The sequence below is a fragment of the Protopterus annectens genome, chromosome 13.part0 (genome assembly GCF_019279795.1).
Source record: "Protopterus annectens isolate FY-2018-M chromosome 13.part0, PAN1.0, whole genome shotgun sequence".
Lineage (NCBI taxonomy): Eukaryota > Metazoa > Chordata > Ceratodontiformes > Protopteridae > Protopterus > Protopterus annectens.
Window position 1 is genome coordinate 500,497,262 of NC_056747.1, and position 22,209 is coordinate 500,519,470.

At 39.8% G+C, this 22,209-nt stretch overlaps 1 protein-coding gene across 1 annotated transcript in view; it reads right to left on the minus strand.

Annotated features, from left to right (window-relative positions):
* LOC122787923 (dynein beta chain, flagellar outer arm-like) overlaps positions 1 to 22,209 on the minus strand; it is a 5,188,001-nt gene that overhangs the window by 1,429,810 nt on the left and 3,735,982 nt on the right. Inside the window, exon 78 of the mRNA XM_044054850.1 lies at positions 10,997 to 11,215. Within this exon, the coding sequence (XP_043910785.1) occupies positions 10,997 to 11,215 (219 nt within the window). The remainder of the gene's footprint in view (positions 1 to 10,996; positions 11,216 to 22,209) is intronic.

Genomic DNA, 22,209 nt, shown 5'->3' on the forward strand with positions numbered 1-22,209 from the left:
TTATCCATACTATAATACTCTCAAAATACATAATATTAATGTTAAAATAAGAAGTTGAAAAAGTTAAAAACAAGGTTAAAAAATACAAAATGTTAGATGTATCTAACTTAAACACCTTTAACAATGGGAAACTTGTGACATGACGAATGTACTGAACTTATAACAACACCTATACAAAATTGATGTTACTTCTGTGGTACCCTTTTCATGCCCTTAAAAGAGGTTTGGTGGGAATACAATCATTTAATCCGGGGGGGTGGCTGCATTTAATAATATCTGCCATTTCACTTCTCTTTCCCCCAATATACCTTTCATATCTCCTCCTCTTGGATTAATCTTTACACACTCTAATATTGCAAACTTGAAGGTATTACAAGTCTCACTATCCCTTATATGTCTGTATAGGGCAATGTTGGTATCCTGTTTTCTAATACAATATAGGTGATCATATATGCGATTTCTTAACCTCCTCTCAGTTTTTCCTACATAGAAACTCGAACAGTTGGTACAAATAGCTAAGTAAACCCCATACTGCGTCTGACAATTACCCTTTTTAAACCTAACTACTGTTTTATTGATGTTATCTATAATACGGGTATGTTCCTCACAAATAACATAACACTTTTTACAGTGTCCACATTTCCTTGTGCCTGCGGTGATTATGTCATTGTATTTATCACTATTTTGGATTTTCATTTTTAGATTTATTCCAGTTTTGTATACAAAAAGGGGTTCTGTTCCTAATATATTGTGCACCCCCTCATCACACCGCAGAATGTTCCAATTCTTGTATATAATACTTTTAACCTCCTTAACATAAGGGTTGAATCCCAGGATGCAAGCTCTATTGTATTTCTTAATACTATCTGTATCATTTGTACAGTTGGATTTGGTGGACTCATTACTAATCTCCATATCTACACCCAACAGGGGTTTATACTTTTTCCCCCACTCCATTTTGACATACCCAGTAACATCACTGATAAGTTCATTAGGGTATCTCCTTTCTCTAAACATATTTCCTATATGGTCAATTTCTTTAACCATTTCAGAATGGTCCGAGGTCATCCAGGCTGCTCTGATACATTGTCCCTTAATTATACTTTTCTTTTGTTTCCATGGATGATTACTGGAGAATTCTAGGTATGTGTTGCTAAAAGTGTCTTTTCTGTATATTTTAGACCTAAAGCCCTTACTTGTAGTGTAAACATATGTATCTAAGTATGAGATACCTACACTATTACATTTATAAGTAAATTTCAAGTATGGGCTGGAATTATTGAGATATTCTAAAACCAATACTATTTCATCCATGGTACCAGTCCACAAAATTAATATATCATCCAAAAATCTGATGTAACAACTGATAAACTGGTACCATTGGTTTGTGAACATATATTCATCCTCCCAGTCTAACAGTACAAGGTTCGCATACATAAGGGCACACGCAGCCCCCATAGCAACACCTCGCATCTGTCTGTAATGTTTACCTTCATAGTATATATAGTTAGTGTCAAGCACAATACCCATGAATTCTTCTAATAAACTAACTCTTTCCCAATCAAATTGTGTATACCTCTGTATACTGTTAATAAATCTAGTTATTCCATCTTCTCTAGGTATACATGAGAACAAGTCAACCACATCAATTGTTAAAAATATGATACTATCATTCCATAAATGGGATTTAATTCTACTGAGAAATTCCCACGAATCCTTAACAATATGTGGGACATTACTGTAAATGGTAATTAACCATCTATCAATTACTTTTCCAAAATGAAAGGTCTTACTGTTACTCCCAGAAATAATGGGGCGGAATGGGGGGGTCCTCTATATTCTTGTGGACCTTGGTGATCCCCACAATAGTGGCCAACACTGGATGTTCTACTCTCAAAAATTGATACATATCTTTGTCTATTCTATTGTCCAATAGATATTCTTCAAGATATAAATCAGTTCTCCTTTGGGCTATATTAATTTGATTTATGGATGAAGTTTCATAATTCCCAAAATTAATTAAAATTTGATACATTTTCTGTGTATACTCACTAGCATCATATAGCACAATTCCCCCTCCTTTATCGGGGGTCATCACCCATATATTGTGGATACTACATAATTCATTAAAGACGTTTTGTTCTTTTCTACTCAAATTGAACTTGTGTTTTTTTCTTTTTAATTGTTTCAAAATATCTGTACAATTCATCTGTAACCACCTTCTCATACACTAAAAGAGTATTATAAATTCACCACCGTAACCGTAACAGGAACAGGCAAGCAAAAACTGAGGGTGATGCTACTCAATGCTACAAGTCTAAATCTCAAAATGCACTCACTCGAGGCACTCCTTAAAATGGAGAACATCGATATCTGTGCAGTGACTGAGACCTGGTTCAAGGCTCCAGAGAGCACCCCTGCACTACCAGGCTATAACTCATACCACACTTTTCGGCCATGTAACCTGGACAGGAACACCAAAGGCAGAGGTGTGTCCATATTCATTAAGGATATCCACACCTCCAGGCTAGTTGCTCAGCATAATGCAGCCGAGGTTATCCAAGTACAACTAACTCTGGGCAAAACTGCAATCCAAACTGTAGCTTGCTACAGATCACCCACCATGCCCCAGGATTCCCACTCCTCTTTTCTTGATGTCCTAGAAAATATTAGGGTTCAACCAAACACCCTAATAATAGGTGATTTCAACTACCCCACCATTAACTGGGAAAACTACTCATGTACCAACTCCTTCGCTCATCGCTTTCTGGAATTCATAAACTCCAATGCCCTGGATCAACTTATCCACACCCCCACCAGGGGCAACAATATCCTAGATCTAGTCATTACCAACATGAGTGACTGGTGTTCCACACCTGAAGTCAACACCTCATTGGTCTGATCCAACCATAAGCTAATTACCCTAGATATCCACATCCTGCCCCCACCCCTCATTAAGGAAACCATGGTAAACAATTTCTCCAAAGCTAACTTCATGCTTCTTAAGACAGAAGTGGTGAACTTCATGACACCCATGCAGATGGACAATACAGTTACGACTACTGAATCCTACACAATTGCATTTTATACGCACTTACATGAGTGCATGGATCGTGCTATCCTAAACAGAGCCAAGATGCTATCCTCCAAAAAAAGGAAGCCAATCTGGTCATCCCCTGCCATAAACAAACTGTACAACAGAAGGAAGAAACTGTTGCAAAAGGGAGTAAAATCCCATGAGTGGAGGAGCTCTCTGGTCAGCCTCAGTAAGAAGCTGTGATCCCTGATAAATTCCTCCAAAGCTAGTTACAAAAACAAAATTGCCACTGATTCTAAAGACAACCACAAAGCATTCTATAGCTATGTCAAGAATCCCAATGGCAATACTCAGATCTGCTCTGAGTTACAGCACAATGGCACTAAATATACAGACTCAACTGATATTGCTAACATCCTGGCAGATAGGTTCAGTGCTAACTTTACCCCCCCCTCACCCCCTAAAGAGCCCATTTCTATACTGGAAGAATGCAAGGTTCCTGTAATCACAGCTGCTCAGGTAAAAACCACACTCTTCAAAGCCAAGAACACAGCATCCATGGGACCAGACAACATCCCAGGCTGCGTTCTACATGAACTACAGAACAAACTGGCACCCCACCTAAGTGCCATGTTCAATCATAGCCTCACCTCAGGCTTTGTGCCTGCTGAATGACGTACAGCAACAGTTATCCCACTCCACAAGGGGGAAGCCACCACGGACCCCGAGAACTACTTCCCCATTAGCCTGATGAGCCTGGTCTGCAAGGCCATGGAACGCATCATCATGGAACTTATAAACAAAGACATTGGTAATCTCCAAACTCTGGACCCCACCCAGTTCGGGTTTGTAAACGGCAGATCGTGTCTCCTAAACCTGATAGACTTCTTTGAAGCAGTCACCAAAGCCGTTGACAGGGGTAAGGTAGTTCACACAGCCTATCTAGATCTTGCCAAGGCTTTTGACACCATCCTCCACTCTGGAATTATAGATAAATTCACTAAACTAGGTATAAATCCCTATGTCACAAGATGGGTTGCCAACTGGCTCACTGACAGAACCCACACCGTGAAAGTAGCAGACTCCAAATCTGACTTCAGACCAGTGTCAAGTGGAGTACCACAGGGTTCAGTCCTGGGTCCTCTCCTGTTTGGTATCTACTTTTCTGAAGTACAGTAGAACACAGAAGGTCTTTGGCTAACGAAGTTTGCAGATGACTGCAAACTAGGAGCCATAATCGAAACTCCTAACGATGTGGACATCCTACAAAAGGGCCTCACTGAGACAGATGCCTGGTGTCAAAACAATGGCCTCAAGCTCAATGCCAAAAAGTGCATTGTCATCCCCTTTGGTAAAAACTCTGTACCCATGAACTACAACATAGGCGGTAGTACACTTAACACCGAAAGTGTGATAAGAGACCTTGGGACACAGGTGGACAGTAGTCTCTCCTTTGATCATCACATCGCCACAGTAGTCAGGAAATCCTTGAACATGGCACACTTCATCACAAAAGGTTTCTCATCCAGAAAAAAAGAGGTCATTGTTCCCCTCTACTCATCACTCATTAGACCCATTATAGAGTACAACGCCCCTTTTGGTATGGACCTCACAAGACATCTACAACAACTGGAAAGGCCACAGAAATACCTCACAAAGAGGATTACTGGCCTCAAACAGATGCCCTACGCAGACTGTCTCAAAAAACTCCAGCTTTACTCCGTCGCATATCGCCTACTCAGAGGTGATCTCTGCCTAACATACAAAGCTATGTCAAACCTAGAGCTGTTGGACATGCTCCACTTAAAGAAATCCCAATCCCTCCAAGCTACATGCTCTAGGGACCTAAAGCTTGTCACCACAATAAACAGAACATGCCGGAGGCATAGATTCTTGTCCCAGAGACTTCCCATACTCTGGAATATACTACCTATCTATATCAAACAAAGATCCTCATTAACATTCTTCAAGAAAAATCTTGATGAATGGATGGGAAATAGGAAATTCATCCCGGGGATCACCTCTGTGGCTCTGCTCAACAGTGGCACAGGAAAATAATTTTCATGGGTGGCAAAAGCCAGGGTACCTTTTTGGCTGGGCTTGTATAGGCCCCAGGGCCAATAGACTAGTACCTACCTATGAACCTATGAACCTTGCCTAAAAAAGGCACTATAGGGGTGGCAAGAGCCTTAGCCAGTATCCAGAATTCCAAGGGCAACAGGTGCAGGCCATCTCTGGCAAAGAGGAGAAGTTCACTAAAATGCACCCTGCTGACTAAACTGCCTTGAAGGAGAGCTCTGTCCAACACTATTAGCAGCATTTCCTGAGAAAGTCAATTTCTAAGTACTGATATGAATTATCTAAACATTTTAATATATACAATAAAATATTCCCTTAAAACAGACAACCAATTTTATAAAAATGAATGTGCGATATTTTCAAAAACTGGGCATTGGAGCTTATTTTCCAGCTTGACATCGGTGATGCAAATGAGTGTCAACACAAATAACCTTTACACGTGACAATATAAAAAGAGTCTAATTTGCATTTAAGTAGCTCACACTATAATGCAAGCATCTGTATTCAATCAATAATGCAATGGCAAGGAGACAGAATATGCACAGCAGGACTCAGTGGGATATGGATTTCCTGTCACAGGTAGACAAAGACCTAATAATTCACCACAGCAGTGCATGAGGAGGTCTGCTGTGCCTTAGTTTATGTCAAAGGATTATTAAATGCTTAAAAACTTTGTCACTAGCACTGAATGACTCACTGTCTTATAGTATGATACATCGCTTAGTCTACAAGCATGCACAGACATCATTTAACATGCTAAAAGTAACCACCACAGACAAGTGAGGCTGCAACAGAAAATAAAGAGCAAAAATTGCTATGCAATTCATTTCTTGCTTCTTTTATAGCACAGCACATCTGAGAAATCTGTTAACGAGTATAGCCTCTTATAAATTAGTGCTATCTGCACTGGCAAACACAACGGAAAAACTGTGTTACATTTTAGAGTATGCATCCAATATATTTTTAAGCAACATGTAAAACTATCTACTTTGTATAGTTATTTATAATATCTGATATCTTCTTGCATGTTTGTAATGAAACGTTTTTGGAGCTTTTCTCCCCAGGCCTCCACTGAAAAAAGATTCTCCTATTCAGTCTGTCTTTCATGGTGAACAAATGAAATAAATAAAGACCTAAAGCTTTTTGTAGACAAACTCAACTAACCATCTACAGATATTGTTAAGTTCCCAGGATTATACTATTTAAAGTGGACAGGGGAGGACAATATTCATGATAAAAAAAGGGATTAGGGCAGTGCAAGCTATAATTATACATGCAAAAGTAATAATCAGCAGATCAGTGCAGTACATTTAAATTAAAAAATAACTACAAATTACCATATCTGTCAACAGTCACAGTTCACAGTTATAGTGCTTCTGTCTTATAATCCAGTTTCTTCAGCGTTATCTTATTCATACTGTACTTCCCCATGAACTCCCTGCTTTAAACCATAAACACATCTGTTTAGAAAACTCACCTTGTTTCCACTACTGTCTCCCTCCTCTTTTCATTAATGTTTGTATACTAAGTACTGACATGTTTTTTATATCTGGGATGGGTTGCTTGTTCACTTAGTTATGTACTTTCTTGGTATTATCAAAAGGTTCCACAATAATGGAACTTAAGATACTGGGGTAACATTACCAACAGGACCCCCATAACTTTGATTGAAATCATTAAATTTATTAAGTGTACGTTTTTTTAACTGGATTATGCCACATGACATCACAGGCATATGTTCTTCACACCAAAAAACAGCAGGATAGAGCATTCTGATAAAATGTGCCTTGAATCTCCCACATTATTTTCTGAGCATGTCCAACATCTCTGGGTATCCTGGGTACTTTTTCATTGACTTTTATGGTGTATTAAAGGAGGCATGGAGAATGAAGCCTACAAGAATTCTCTCATGAGACTGAGGTGAAGTCTGCCAAAGGAACCATATGCTTCAGACACAATATAACTGCAACTTCCCAAATATGGCCTGGGATGAAAGTGTGAATCTAAACTGCAAAATCAAGGCAAATTATTGATAACAGTTTCTCACCTGTGCAAAATCCTTGTTGTATACAGCCTTACAAACCTGACAGTGACAGCTGAGTATCAGACTGTTTCCCTTCAGCCATAACTTAGACCACTACTGTTCTACATATAAGTTCATACTGTCAAATTATGTTCTTACACTTCGAAGTTATATTAAATAATTGTGCTTTTCCTACCATGTCATGTTCAGCCAATTCTTAGTTGATTCCATTCACTGTAGCCTTTGCAGATTCTATAATGATTAAATCCTGCACAAGAGGGATTTTTTTCTTTCAAGACTCAAGTTAAATTCCCCAATGAAACTATAGTGGCAGAATGTAGCCTTAAAGGTTGCAGCAGCTGGACACCTGAGACAATGCAGTGCTCTCCATACATGATACCGGAGGTGCTTTAACCTTGTATGGCTTCTGTCCATCAGATGTACTTCATATTCCTTCCAGCAGGAGAAGAAGTCTAAGGACGACCCACTTTGACAACAAAGGGACATAAGAGAAGGCAGCATATACACAGTATGCACTGAAATATAGGGAATGAATTATTATTTCCCATTTTGTATTAAACATTATCTTACAGTAAACCCAAGGTTGCTGTGCACCCACAGGAATTCTGCTAGCATTCTTTCCTTTCAATATTTAACTCTGTTTTGAGGGTTAGCCATCAAGTTGAGAGTAAGTGCAAAATTGTTTCCATCTTGTGATCAAACTGAAGTCAGTGGCTTTTTTCAGCTTTCTCAATTCATTATAAAAGGATTTGTATTTTTCATATAACAGTTGATATTTCTTTGACAAGAAGTTTTTTTTCACTTGATGATAATGAACAAATGCATCTCGTTTTATTATAACATTTTTCTTTTGGTTTTGTTAATTCTATTCTAAGTCCAGCTTTGAAAAACTGGATGATATATTTTGCTGTTTTTAGATAAAACACCTCTGATTAGTTTTGATAAGTGTTATGAAATTGTTTCACATCAGTCTGTGTTACCACCCACTCAGGCAGATATGAACTGAGTTTAAAGTGTCATCCAAAGAATGGCATCTCTAGTGTGTAGTAAGCCCCTCCCTCCAATGCTGAATTGAAATATCATTACTGGAAAACAAATCCAAAGAATTGGCGTGGGAAAAGAACCCATAGCTATCTGATCTTCCAGTGTCAAATGTGGGTGTACTACTTGTTGAGCTACTGACAAATATGCAATTGATCCCTTGCCTAAGATAAACAGCTCCCAGGATTTGGCAGTCCCAGGTCTCCGTAAAATCCAGCAATGAAAACATGAGCCTCTGTGACTGCACCAAGAGTTAGAGTCATCCACAGAGAATATAAAATCATATTCTCCCATCAGAATTTATAATCTTCTCAGGAAGTTTAAATTCTAATTGAATGTTTCTTTTGGCTCATTTTAGAAGAAACAAAGGTATGGATAACATGGGATCATTGTCATTTTGTTCCCTTCCCACATACCTCTTAATCCTCTCATAAAACTTTTCATGATCTATAAGAGTGCTTTCCACAATACAAACATTTAGAACCTTGATGACTCCAACTGCTGTACTTTGATATTTATGGATTGTTCTATATGATCTACCCAAATAATAACTCAGTCTGGTTAACCGTTGATGTTGTTCTGAATTAAGTGCGTCTTGTAGAAGACCTAAGGACTTTGAGCTGAGGAAATGTGACTCTTTTAAAAACCTATTAAACTCTAGTGATGACTTGAGACATTTCTCTAGGATAATCCAAGTGACATCTCTAGGCATCTAGTACTGCCAGTTCATATTTACATGTGTAATTCCAAAATCATGCTATACAGAAGCAATTGATTCATTTCATCTTAAAGCTAACATGACTGGCAACACAGCAGCACTGATTAATGAGATAATAAATGTCGTCTGTATACCATTTACTTATACTGTCATCACTTTCATATTTCTCTAAATATTTAAAAGACGGCTGGAGCTGCTTAGACTGATAGGAAAGTTCACAGCTGGATGACTAAATTGCTACAGATAGTAGTTGCATAGCTTGAGTGGTTACCAAGGTATGTGGGCTGTTTACAAATTTACAAAAAATATTTACTGCATTACTGCAGCTTACAAAATTCAGTTCAAAACATAGAATCTAATGAATATGGACACTACACAGATGAGTCAGTGCTAATCAGCTTACCATTTACTTCATTTGTTGATTTAGTATAGCAATAACCCACGCCTGGGTGTGGGTAATGCGGGATTTACCCACGGTTGGCGTGGTTTGGTCCCAAGGGCGAAGCCCGAGGGACCAAACAAAGACAACCGTGGGTAAATCCCGCATTACCCACACCCAGAAGTGGGTTATTGCTATTATACTATGACATTATTTAAGAAAGAAATAATTACTTTTCTTAAATAATGGCATTGTATAATGCCTCTTTGCTGCCCTTCCGCAGCTGGCTGGTATCCGCGGCAGTTCTGATGTATTGTGCATGCCTACGCAGTACATCAGAGCTGTGGCCAAAAGCAACGGAGAAAGCAAGATCTCTGTTGCTTTTTACTGTTTCGCTATGTTAAATGGGTTTAACATAGCGAGACAGCTTTAAAATAAGCAACGGAGATGTCCGTTGCTTATGTTAAAGCTGTCTCGCTATGTTAAACCCATTTACATAGCGAAACAGTAAAAAGCAATGGAGATCTTGCTTTCTCCATTGCTTTTTTTTTTTAAACCTGTCTTGCTATGTTAAATGGGTTTAACATAGCGAGACAGCTTTAAAATAAGCAACAGAGATCTCTGTTGCTTATTTTAAAGCTGTCTCGCTATGTTAAACCCATTTAACATAGCGAGACAGGTTTAAAAGAAAGCAACGGAGAAAGCAAGATCTCCGTTGCTTTTTACACTATTAAGCTATGTTAAAGGAGTTTAACATAGCGAGACAGCTTTAAAAAAAGCAACGGAAATCTCCGTTGCTTTTTTTAAACCTGTGTCGCTATGTTAAACTCCTTTAACATAGCGAGACAGTGTTTTAAAAGAGACTTATACTAATGGAAAAAGTCCGGGCGACTGGACCTTTTTCCATTAGTATAAGTCGATTTACAACGTGCACGCTGGCCAATCAGCGTGCACGTTTTGGAATATTAATGGGGGGGTCATGGTATAATGTTATTTATTCACTTATTGTTTTAGTTACTTAAATCATAGTGATATAGCTTTCAACTTCTTTGATTTAGAATGATGGACAAAGTCAAAAATAATAGGGAGGAACAAATACCCTAAGCAGGGATAATTTTTAAATATTGCTCTAATCCAATTAACAGAAAAAAAAAAGATTTTCTGAACAACAAGAAAGTATGAAAATTTTATGTCTGCCACAGTCATCAGTTTTACCAGAAAAATCAAAAGGTTTATGATGAATATAGCTAAAATATGAAAGAAAACCAGGGACAGTGGAGAGGTATTCTGTGAGATGTCTGTCTGTTGCTGTACTTGTACATAATGAGTTAGTGTTCCATTGAATTCTTTCATTTTCAACTGAATATGTTTGATTCTGCACAGTTCCTTAGAAATCTGTTAAATGCATAGTGCTATACTTTTTACATTCTTTCACTAGATACATGTGATCATATTTCACAACCAATGAACAATCAGGCATGAGCCAAACACAAGTATACACAACTAAATGCAAATTTATGTCAACAAAGTACAATGCTCAAAAAGTTCACTAGTAAAGCTGGCTGGTTAGATAATTAAAAAGTCTTTGCTATGCTAATGCTGCATTGCTTTCGAGTAAGAGTTATTTTATTAACATGCACTAAAGAGGAATAGTTTCCTAGTACAATACTTTCTTAACATTTTGATAAATGTTTTTACCTGAAACTTTTCATTTTCCGTTTCTTGTCTGGGTCCAACAACTTGATCATAAAGCTTCAGGAAACTATCCAGAGGGAACTGATATTCCTTAGCTAAACATTTAAATGCTTTCAGTAGACAAAACAGAAGAACACCTCTTCTCGCCAAAGGCAATAGTTCATTTCTAAACTGCAGGAGGTCGTCACAAAGAGATTTAGCCTTTTGAAGCTTTTGAGACACCTAAAAATTAAAATAGCAGCATATAAATTGTAATCTAAATACTTAAACACAACTGATCCATTTTATTCAGTTTGGGGTACATTATTCCTCTACAAGTTCTACTTCTACGCAATTTCTAAGTGTTTGTATTCGTTGTACAGCATTTTTCTGTACCATCATTACGCAGAAAATTACTTGATAAAGCACTCTTATTATAGATAGTACCCCACCAGCCTAAAACCCACTTCCCCCGGAGTCCTTTGAAAGTCTCTTTATCTACTACTTCTAGTATGTCGAGGGATCAGTTGCTAGTGTCCTCTCCAGCTCAACTGGTGAACCTGGGAATATTGAGGCAATGTTACAACTGCCTCATGTACACAGACAATCCTCTCCTTCTCCCACAAAACACAAATACATGCGAGAGATGCAACTATACAGCCAAACTGGAGGCTGAGCTCTCTCAACATAGGACTGGCAAGACCAGACAGGAGGAGAAGGTAACTACACACAATACATACCCAGTCACACATGGTACCATCACAACTTCAAATCATACACATACTCACACAAAGACATACTCGGAGGCTCTGATCAAAAATTTACCAAAACAGCAGAGGCCACCAAAGCAGACACCCAAACAACTACCACCTCACGACCCAACACATGCAACACATAGACCACACAGTCAGAGTGTCAAACAGTCACAGCCCTTAAGGCCAAACAAAATGCCAGACACACTTGTCATTGGTGATTCCATAGTCAGACACACTGACGTCCCGCTCACCAGACTGAGTAAAGAGAAGGTCACAGTAAGCTGCCTGTCAGGCGCTAGAATCCGCCACATAACGCAAGCACTCAGGTCTCTCAACAGCAGGTACAAGTACGACTCAGTCATTGTCCACGCTGGTGTCAACGACCTGAGCCGCACCTCCTTGGACTACATGAAAAGGGACATCGAGGAGCTCTCTGATTATGTAGCCCAGGCAGGTATGACCCTGACCTTGAGCAGTATCCTACCTTCACCTAGAATGATGCCACAATACAGTGATAAGATGATCAGCTTTAATAATTGGCTTAAATTCTGGTGTCATTCAAAGGGGATCCAATGTCTGTCTGCCTGGGATGACATGCTGGACAAGCCACGCTGCTTCGCAAGGGACGGCTTGCACCTGTCACCCTGGGCTTCCGGATATTGGCAAAGGCTCTTGCCACCCCCATAGTGCCTTTTTAGGCAAGGCTCAAATTCTAAACCTACCACCCTAGAACACCAAAAGGAAAAAACTAAGGGTAATGCTGCTCAATGCCAGAAGTCTCAATCTCAAGATGCACGCACTCGAGGCCCTTCTCAATATGGAGAACATCGATGTCTGTGCTGTGACAGAAACCTGGTTCAAGGCTCCTGAGAGCACCCCAGCACTAACAGGTTTCACCTCATATCATGCGTTCCGCCCCAAAATCCGGACAACACCAAGAAAGGAGGGGTGTCCATATTCATAAAGGACACCCACACCTCAAGGTTGGTGGCAACGCATGATGCATCGGAGACCATCCAGGTGCAATTAACCATAGGCAAGACTGCTCTGCAATTTGTAGCATGTTACAGGCCACCCTCTCAAACTCAGGAACCTCACATGGCCTTCCTGAAAACATTGGAGGGATAAATGTATCTCCAAACACCATCATACTAGGTGACTTTAACTACCCTAATATAGACTGGGAACACTACTCAAGCCCGAACACTCTAACCCAAAGATTCCTGGAGTTCATAAACTCAAATGCCATGGAACAACTAGTCACCATCCCCACAAGAGGAGAAAACATACTTGATCTCATCATCACGAACATGGGATCAAAATGTTCAACACCGAAGTATACCCCTCACTGGTGAGATCAGATCATAAACTAATCTCGCTGGAGGTCCTCATCCCGCCCCACCTGAAACAAAAAGACCACAGTGAAAAACTTCTCAAAAGCCGATTTCACACTTCTAAAAACTAGTGTGGTCTCCTTTAAGGCCCCTGAGCCAGTGGTAAACATTACTCAAACCGCTGAATCACTTACAAATGCCTTCTACCAGCACCTACAGGACTGCATGGATCAGGCAATCCCAAACAAAACTAAGACTCTCTGTACCAAAGGCAAGCGTCCAGTCTGGTGGACCCCAGCCATAAACAAGCTCTACAACAAAAGGAGGAAGCTACTACAAGATAGAGCAAAATCCCTGAAAGGTAAGACACCTTTGATCATTATAAGTAAAAACTAAGAGCTCTCATAAAATCATCCAAGGCAAATTTTGAGAGAAAAATCGCCAAGGACTCTAAAGAGAATCATAAGGCCTTCTTTAGCTATGTTAGAAACCTAGGAGGAAACTCCCAGATATGCTCAGAATTAGTTCAAAATGATGTGAAAATTACTGAACCTACACACATTGCCAACATACTGGCTGACAGGTTCAGTGCAAACTTCTCCCCTCCCCAAAAGGAGAGATATCTATTCCAGAGGATTGTAGCCCCCAAACATCTCCAACGCCCAGGTGAGAACTGCCCTCACTAAGGCAAAAACACAGCATCCATGGGACCGGATGGTGTCCCCGGCTGTGTGCTTCATGAACTCAATGAGGAATTAAACCCACAGTTAGGACAGCTGTTTAATCTTAGCCTCACCTCAGGATACGCACCCAAGGAGTGGCGCACGCGACTGTGGTCCCACTTCATAAGGGCGGTGCCTCCACAGACCCTGGAAATTACCGCCCCATTAGCTTGACAAGCCTTATCTGCAAAGCCATGGAGAGGATCATAATGGAACTCATAAATAAAGACATAGGGAACTTGCAGACTTTGGATCCAACTCAGTTTGGCTTTGTCAAAGGCAGATCCTGCCTCTTAAACTTGGTTGACTTTTGAGACAGTCACCAAGGCCATTGATGAGGGAAAGGCAGTCCATACAGCCTACCTCGACCTGGCAAAGGCCTTCGACACAATACCCCACTCAGGTATCATCGAAAAACTCATCAGCTTGAATGTAAACCCATACATCACAAGATGGGTTGCAAACTGGCTAAGTGACAGAACCCACAGGGTCAGAGTTGCTGGAGCCATGTCAGACTCAAAGCCTGTCACAAGTGGTGTCCCACAGGGCTCAGTCCTGGGTCCACTCTTGTTCGGCATCTACTTTTCTGAAGTACAAGCAAACACAGGAGGGTTATGGCTGACAAAGTTTGCAGATGACTGCAAACTGGGCCATAGTCGAAAACACATCTGACACAGATATCCTCCAGAAGGGCCTCACAGAAATGGATAACTGGTGCCAGAGCCATGGCCTGAAGTTAAACGCCAAAAATGCATAGTCATACCCTTTGGGAAAAACAAGGCTACCCCTAGCTACCATATAGGTGGCAATCCACTGAGCACAGAAAAAGTCATCAGAGATCTGGGGACCCAGGTTGACAGTAGCCTTTCGTTTGACACTCATGTTGCTAAAGTAGTTAGGAAAACCTTCTATATCACCCACCTGATCATGAAGGGATTCACATCTAGATCAAGGGAGGTCATCGTCCCCCTGTACTCATCACTTATTAGACCTATGATTGAGTACAATGCCGCGTTCGGAATGTATCTGACCAGACACCTGCTGCAGCTTGAAAGGCCCCAAAAGTTCCTCACCAAAAGGATAAAGGGTCTCAAAAATATGTCTTATGCTGCCCGACTGAAAGAACTCCAGCTCTATTCAGTCTCATATCGCTTGCTCAGAGGTGACCTGTGCCTGACATATAAGGCCATGTCAAACCCAGATTTGATGAATATGCTTCACCTCAAAAAATCTAGATCCCTCAGAACCACAAGGGCGGAGACTTAAACCTTGACACGGTTATAAATAGAACGTGCTGGAGGGACAGATTCATCACCCAGAGACTCCCTATGCTGTGGAACAAAATCCCGGTACTTGTGAGGCAGAGCACCTCTCTGGTCTTGTTCAAGAGGAATCTTGACCAATGGATGGGAGATTGCAGATATATCCCAGGGATTACTTCAGCGTCACTGCTTGACAGAGGCACAGCAAAATGATAGGCATAGTTTTTATTCAAACTAAAGGGGTGGCGAAAGCCACATAACTATGGGCTAGGCTTATAAATGCCCTTGGGCAGATAGCCTAGTATGAACCTATGAACCTATGAACCTATAAATTAAGGCATGTGCTTTATAATCGTCTGCAGAAAGCAGGCTCTAGAAGCAACAGAGAAGAGCACTCATAATGTAAAACTGTCACTGCCTTTCAAGTAATCACCTGAGGAGTGTTGAACAGCTTCATTCAGCTGTCCTTTTCGCAGGGTATGAGTACTTTTTGCCTGCTTAGGCTGACTGCCAGAAGAGAAGAGGAACGTAGCTTAAGTAGTAAAAATAAGGGGAGGGGACAGCAGAGACTGACTCCCACAGCTGCTTTATACAAATGGAAGAATATACTGCTATGTTGCATGACTGTTACTGTATATCAGATCTGGAGAGAAAGAGGTAATAAGAGACAGGATATCATACCTCTCAACCTCTTAGAGGCAAGAAATCTGGACAAAGCCACAAATAATGAGGGGACAAAGGCCAAAAATAGGGACACATTTTAAATATTGCTTTTACAAACTTAAAAGGTTGATAGAATAACAGGTTTTGCATTAGGATGGATTTTCTGAAGGATACAAAGTCTGAAACTCAAATATCTGCTATTATTTTTGACTTCAGTCCTCAATGATTTACCAGTGATTTGCCAGACAACATTATTTTATGAGAAAAAGACCAAAAAATATGAAGCAAAAATCTGGATTTTTTTTGAAAATCTGGACAGTTGAGAGGTATGCAGGATATCCATAATTTCTTCCTACTGCCCAGATGGCACTGCATATGATCAGCCCATCCCCTCAATGTGTAGCCACAGACACAGAGGAGGGAGAACAAGATGTTGATAATGGCTTGAAGTAGGTGACAGAAAAAAAAACAATAATGAATAACAATATGCTCAATAAAAAGGTTGATTTTATTTTGATTAGAATGCTCAACAGAGATGTGCTGTCTGTAATAGTAATTCAGCAAAGACATTAAATCTTAAATCATAACTCTTACTTGGTTAATATACATTTTTTGCTGGATTGATTTATTTTTTTCTAAAGAACTAGTGGACATGTATCAAGGCCATCTAGGACAAGACGACCAACAGTCTGACTTGCTCTGCCAAGGATAGCCTGCAATTTTTGCTCCATATATTCTGCAACTTGGCCAAAACACACACCACTACATGGTGTCATTTTTAAGCAATGTTCACCATCTAAACATTCTAACATAACAAAAAGGTTTGCAGTTAATTCCACTCTGGGCCACACTGAGGACGGTATGCCAAATGGCGAAAATTTTAACAATGAATTGCCAGAGCTCGAGGTTCTCCTATAACTTGAACAAATCCCTATCTTTGTTGTAACACTGACTTGGTTTCAGTGTAAAGACAGAACTCCCCTTTTACTCGGTTTTAGCACCAATCAAATATTCAGACTGACTAGAAACTGCAGGAGAATATTAATATTTGTCAGAGACCCAATAATTTGCAGACAAGTTTCCAGTGACCCACAGAAAGAACTTACTAAAATGCAAGTTATGTAGTTACCAGAATGATAGATTTTTCTAGTCTTTGTCCAAACAGTGAAACTGTCAAACAGTTGGACTGACTGCCTTTGCACCTTTTTCTCAATAAAATCTCTTCTGTGTTCTATAATCCCCTGCTGCAAGAAAACTCCGCAGATCAAGTAAGTGAGATAGTCATATCCTTGTCTACAGACAAGGTTACCTAAGAATCACATAACGGTAAGAACCCTGGGAATAAGGACTGGATCTTAAGGATTCCTTCAGGTCCTAATGAAAACAATTTGGATAAGTTGGTTGTAGGTGTGGTGTTCCAGTGTCCTGGCAAAGATGAGATGAACCTATCATTCTGTTAAGAACATAATTTGCATATTTAATTTGGTCCTGTACAGACATTGAAACAATTGAAGAGAATCCCAAGCTAACCTTGTGTAGTCTAAAAAGCAAGCCATTGAGAATGATAATTCCAAAGGAAGCATACACCCTAAGCAAATCTATGCAATGCTCTGCATGGGTATGTTTTGAAGAAAGGCTGCTCATGTACTCTAAACCCTGACAAGATACACATGATTTCTGGTGGGCAATGACTTTCCTGCAGAAATACAGTAGTAAGAAGTGCAATCATACAGCCATCTGGAAAGGGTGACTTTATAAATATTTCAACCTTTCTTGTGATTGTAATATGAAGATGGTTGTTTAACTTGCTACATGTTCAGTTTGCCCTACATTCTATATAGGGAAAACTACTAGAAAGCTTAGTGAATGAATTTATGAACATGTTTATGACATAAAAAAATCCAAATCTACAAATGCTTTTTAAACATACTGTGTATGAGTACTGGCCAGATTTCAGAAGATTTATTTTTTTCATTATTGACAGGGATTGTATATCAGAAAGAGGGGGAGATAGTGATCTGTTATTAGAACAGAAAGAATTAAACTGGTGGATCCAGTTAAATGCAACTAATAAACCCAGATAAAATTATATGTTATCTCTTAACTGAATTTTAAAAGCAAGAGCTGCTGCATTAAAATAAGTATTTAAGTATTTTATACTCTTAAGTAGCATAGTATTTAGTTTTATATTTTTATGTTTGTTTTTTATGCTTTTATGTCTGTTTTATATATTTGTATTTGTGCTTTGTATGTGTGTGTATATATATATATATATATATATATATATATATATATATATATATATATAAACTGTCACTTTAAATGCTGCTACACTTGTTAATAAGGGGTTTTATTGTTTAAATATTCATTGAGAGGTAGATTTAAACAGATTTGCTTCCTATGTTATTTCACTTCTGATTTTATCCCTGATAATGCTCTATTGAAGGTGAAAGCACTTAAACTACACTTGGTTACTCAGCTGTGCTGTTTTCAGTGTGTTCATTTCAGTTGTGGTCTACTGGAGGAGTCTGGTGCGTTTCCTTTGCCACTGGAGTTTTATCTCACATTGGGCAACCTACAAGTGCTTACTTTTTTAATAGGTACTGAAGTCCTAAATGTGATGTAGACAAAACTGAAGGTATTTATGGACATCCAAGCAATGTTAAATAATATTCTTTATCTGTATACTTAAGAAAATACGGGCAGAATAATGGACTGAATCAAATTGGTGTGGGTATGTAATTTTGGCATAAAAGCTGGATTACTTCTTTGTATCAGTCTGGATGAAAAAAACAAAAAAATGGATATCTGGATGATAAGGCATTTAGATCTAAAACCCTTCTCACAGATGTAATGGGTAGCAGAAAGTTTTCCATCTCAAGCATTTCAAGTCAATGGAGTTTGGTGGTTTGAAAGGTGGCATAGTAAATTTTTCAAGCACAAAATTTAATTCCCAGAAAGGGGGCAGGCCAAACTGGGGGTGGGGCTGGAATGAAACAACTTTTAAGAAGGTTTGCACACCATGTAGGATGTCAGAGAGAATGTGCAGAAATCCAGGGTGAAAAGATGAGATACCTGACAGATGTAAATTAATGGAAACATAGTTAGCCTCTTCCTCAACGAGTTGTGACAAAGAGTGAGAGAGAAGCTGAAATATGCCCTTTGTTTAAAGCCCATAAGGTAAACTTTTTTCTATTTGCTCTTGTATATTTTTCTTGTAGAAGGCTTTTGAAAAGCAGACATCAATTTAACTACCTCTATGGGTAATGCTGGATCCCAGGCCATAACTCAAAGTGAAGAAACCATGTGGTTAGATGAAAGGAATGCATGTCCCGATGTTGCAATCCAGACAGATATGAAAATAGATGACGATGCTATGAGAAGGAGAAGTCTTATTGACAGGTGTGGCCACAACTAGGGGAACATAATCTACTGTGGCCAGAATGAGGTGATGAAAATGACCTTTGCTTTGCACATCTTAGTTTTCAGGAGAAACCTGCTTAGTGCAAAGGGGAAAATGCATAACTGACACCTAAGGTCAATACAACTCTTGGGGAGTGTCCTTCCTGAGGAATGATCCTGAAACAAAATCTCTGCATTTAGTGTTGGATAGTGAAGCAAAGAGGTTGCAATAAGGTCTTCCTCACCTTTAATATTTTCATTGCTGTCTTCTTGTTCAGAAACCAATAATGTAGGAGCAATATTTGCCTGATCACCATTTCCACAATCATGTTGTGTGTCCCCAGTATGTGCACTGCTCCAAGAAAATGATGTGACATTAAAGTCCATTCTCATGCCCACATGGCTTCTTCATAACAAGGGTAAGATTGTGTCCCAACCTGCCTGTTTCTGTATCATACCACTGCTATATCATCAGTGTGGATGGCAGTTGCATACTGGGAGAGCAGTTCCTCAAATGTCTGCATCTCTAGAAGGACTGCTCTCATTTCCAGAAAACTGATGTGTAATTTGGCTTCTTGTTGTGACAATGTACCCTGGACCACCCATTTTGATAATTCCCCCAACCTCAAACTGGGCATGTCCAATGCTACCATGACTGCAGGAGTGGGACAAATAAAGGGTGTGCCCATTGAGAGATTCTGAATCTTTATCCACCACAAAATGCTGTTTATGCATGTGTTTGTGAATTTGATTCAGATGGTCACAGACTATAATACTTGGTTCCACTGAGTTCTAAGTGTTAACTGAAGAATTCTCATATTCAATCTGGTGAAGAGGACCATCTGAATGGACATAGCCTTAATGTCCAACAGTTTGAGAACCACAGCCACTGCTGGTCTTGGATTCTGGGAGACACTTAACACTTCATTAACAATAGAACTGACCCTATCTGTAATTAATATTGCCTTCTCTCTTCTCATGTTCAGTTGTCAGCCAATGAAAACAATAGACTGAGTTGGGTTTAGTAGAGATTTCTTCAGGTTGATCATGATCCCTAAAGATAGGCACAGCCAAAGTAAGTACTGTCTTTCCAGTAATAGTAACTCCATAGTGGGAGCTGCTATGAGCCAGTTCTGTAATTAATGAAAATCCTTTCCTTCAGATGTTCCATATGAGTCATGACTGGAGCCATGCATTTAGTGAACACGCAGATAATCCAAATGGCAGAGCTTGGAGCTGATAATGATTAGCTCCTACCCAGAAGTGGAGGAGCATTCCTGATGCTTTCATTATCTTGATGTGTACGTAAGCATCTTAGAAGTTAAAGAGCACATCTAGATGAATACCTGCCTGGTAGATTTGACTGCACCAGATTCATCTTGTAATGACTCCTTCATCTATTTGCTTAGATGACTTAAGTTGAGAATGAGTCATAGATCCTGAATCTTTTTTTGGCACTAAGGAGAATGTAGAGTACAATCTGGACCTTTACTCATCTAGTGGGACATCTTGGATGGCTCTTTTGTAGAAGTGCTCTTACTTCCTGAATTGCTGCCCTCGTCTGGCATAATGGTAACACTGGGGGGTGTGAGGAAGAACTCTTGGACATCTGCAAAAATGGAACACAGTAGCCTCTGGATACAGTTTCCCTTATCCAACTGTCTGGTGTGATGTTCAGTCATACCTTAAGGTGTAGAGAAAGATATCTCCCAACTGCCTCCAGAGTGGCGCAGTCAGATACCATTTCTGGACTCCTACTGACAGGGTCATCAGAAGAACCTATACAAATCTAATGATTTAGATTACCTTTGCATCTAGGGCAGCAGCTGGACTGGAAATCCCCAAGGGAACCCCTGTCAAGCTGCTGTCAATTCTGGTGCTATTGTGATTTTCAAAACCATAAGCTTTTGTCATCTTTTTGATTCCTCTAAAAAAATGTTTGAGGTGCCAAAATGTTTATCCTAATGACTGAATGTTTTGCCATCCTGCTTGCACTGCAGTAGATTCTTTTCCATTTTCTACCCAAATAAGGATGACTTCCACCTTGAAATGATCTACAAGGTCAGTCAAGCATTACCAGGCCTGGCCTTTCTGCTCTGGCTGCACCATCCATAGTGTTATAAAGTAAACACATGGTGAGCAAAGATTTGGACAGCATTGTGGCTATTTGGGTTTTGACTTATGTCTTTAGCTCACCCCCATTCATCTGTTTTATAACATCTGCAGTTTTTTTTTTCAGCTACACCCTACTGAAACCTTGTCATGTGAGTCACATAGTTCAATACCCTGCTAGAGAAGATACATGATGCGCAAACATACTTTTCTAGTAAATTCATCATTACTGACTCCATATTTAGTGAATAGATAGCCTGAACATCCTTTGGCAGAGTGACAGAGGACACAGCTATGGAGACATTAAGAGGTTATATGCTCCAGTGCTGCCTATCTTTGAGGTTCTGCAGCACTCTATTAAGTTTCTGGGTTATGGGCTCAGCTACAATGGAATCCTTCCAAGCTTTGTTGCACAGCTGGGGTAGCATGACTGAGTGTCACTTATAAGTCTCAAGCAAGATCTATTCCTCTGCGCTAGTGGAGGGTGAATGGGAAAGGATCCCTTCTATTTTATCACTTCCAAAATCTCACCAAAAGTGGCATCATCAAGAGGGGAATTTCATTTAGACTCCCCTTTGCCGAGATCTGTATCCAGGAAGGGAGACTGTGATGGGGAGTTAGGCTGTTTCCTCTTGCACCATCTCCTCCTAGGTGTACTAGAAAGACAGTGATCAGAACTCTCCTGGGAAGAAGGCACCCACAGATTACTGCATGATGGGTTTATGAAGTCTACTGTCCACAGGTAACATCAATGAGGAATGGTCAGTGTCCATCATCATAAGCTTCTAGGGGAGGAACCAACTGTCTTTGTGTCTGATCCTGAGAAAAACTCTGACAAGGTCTAGTCTGCATCAAGGTCAATGGCCTGAAATACCTGGCTCCAAATGTGTCATCACTGACATAACCATCACATTGTTGGAGCTTAATGTTATCAACAAGCATTCTGTAGCCAAAGTCATGTCCAAAAATTTCTGAAATGAAGGGTCA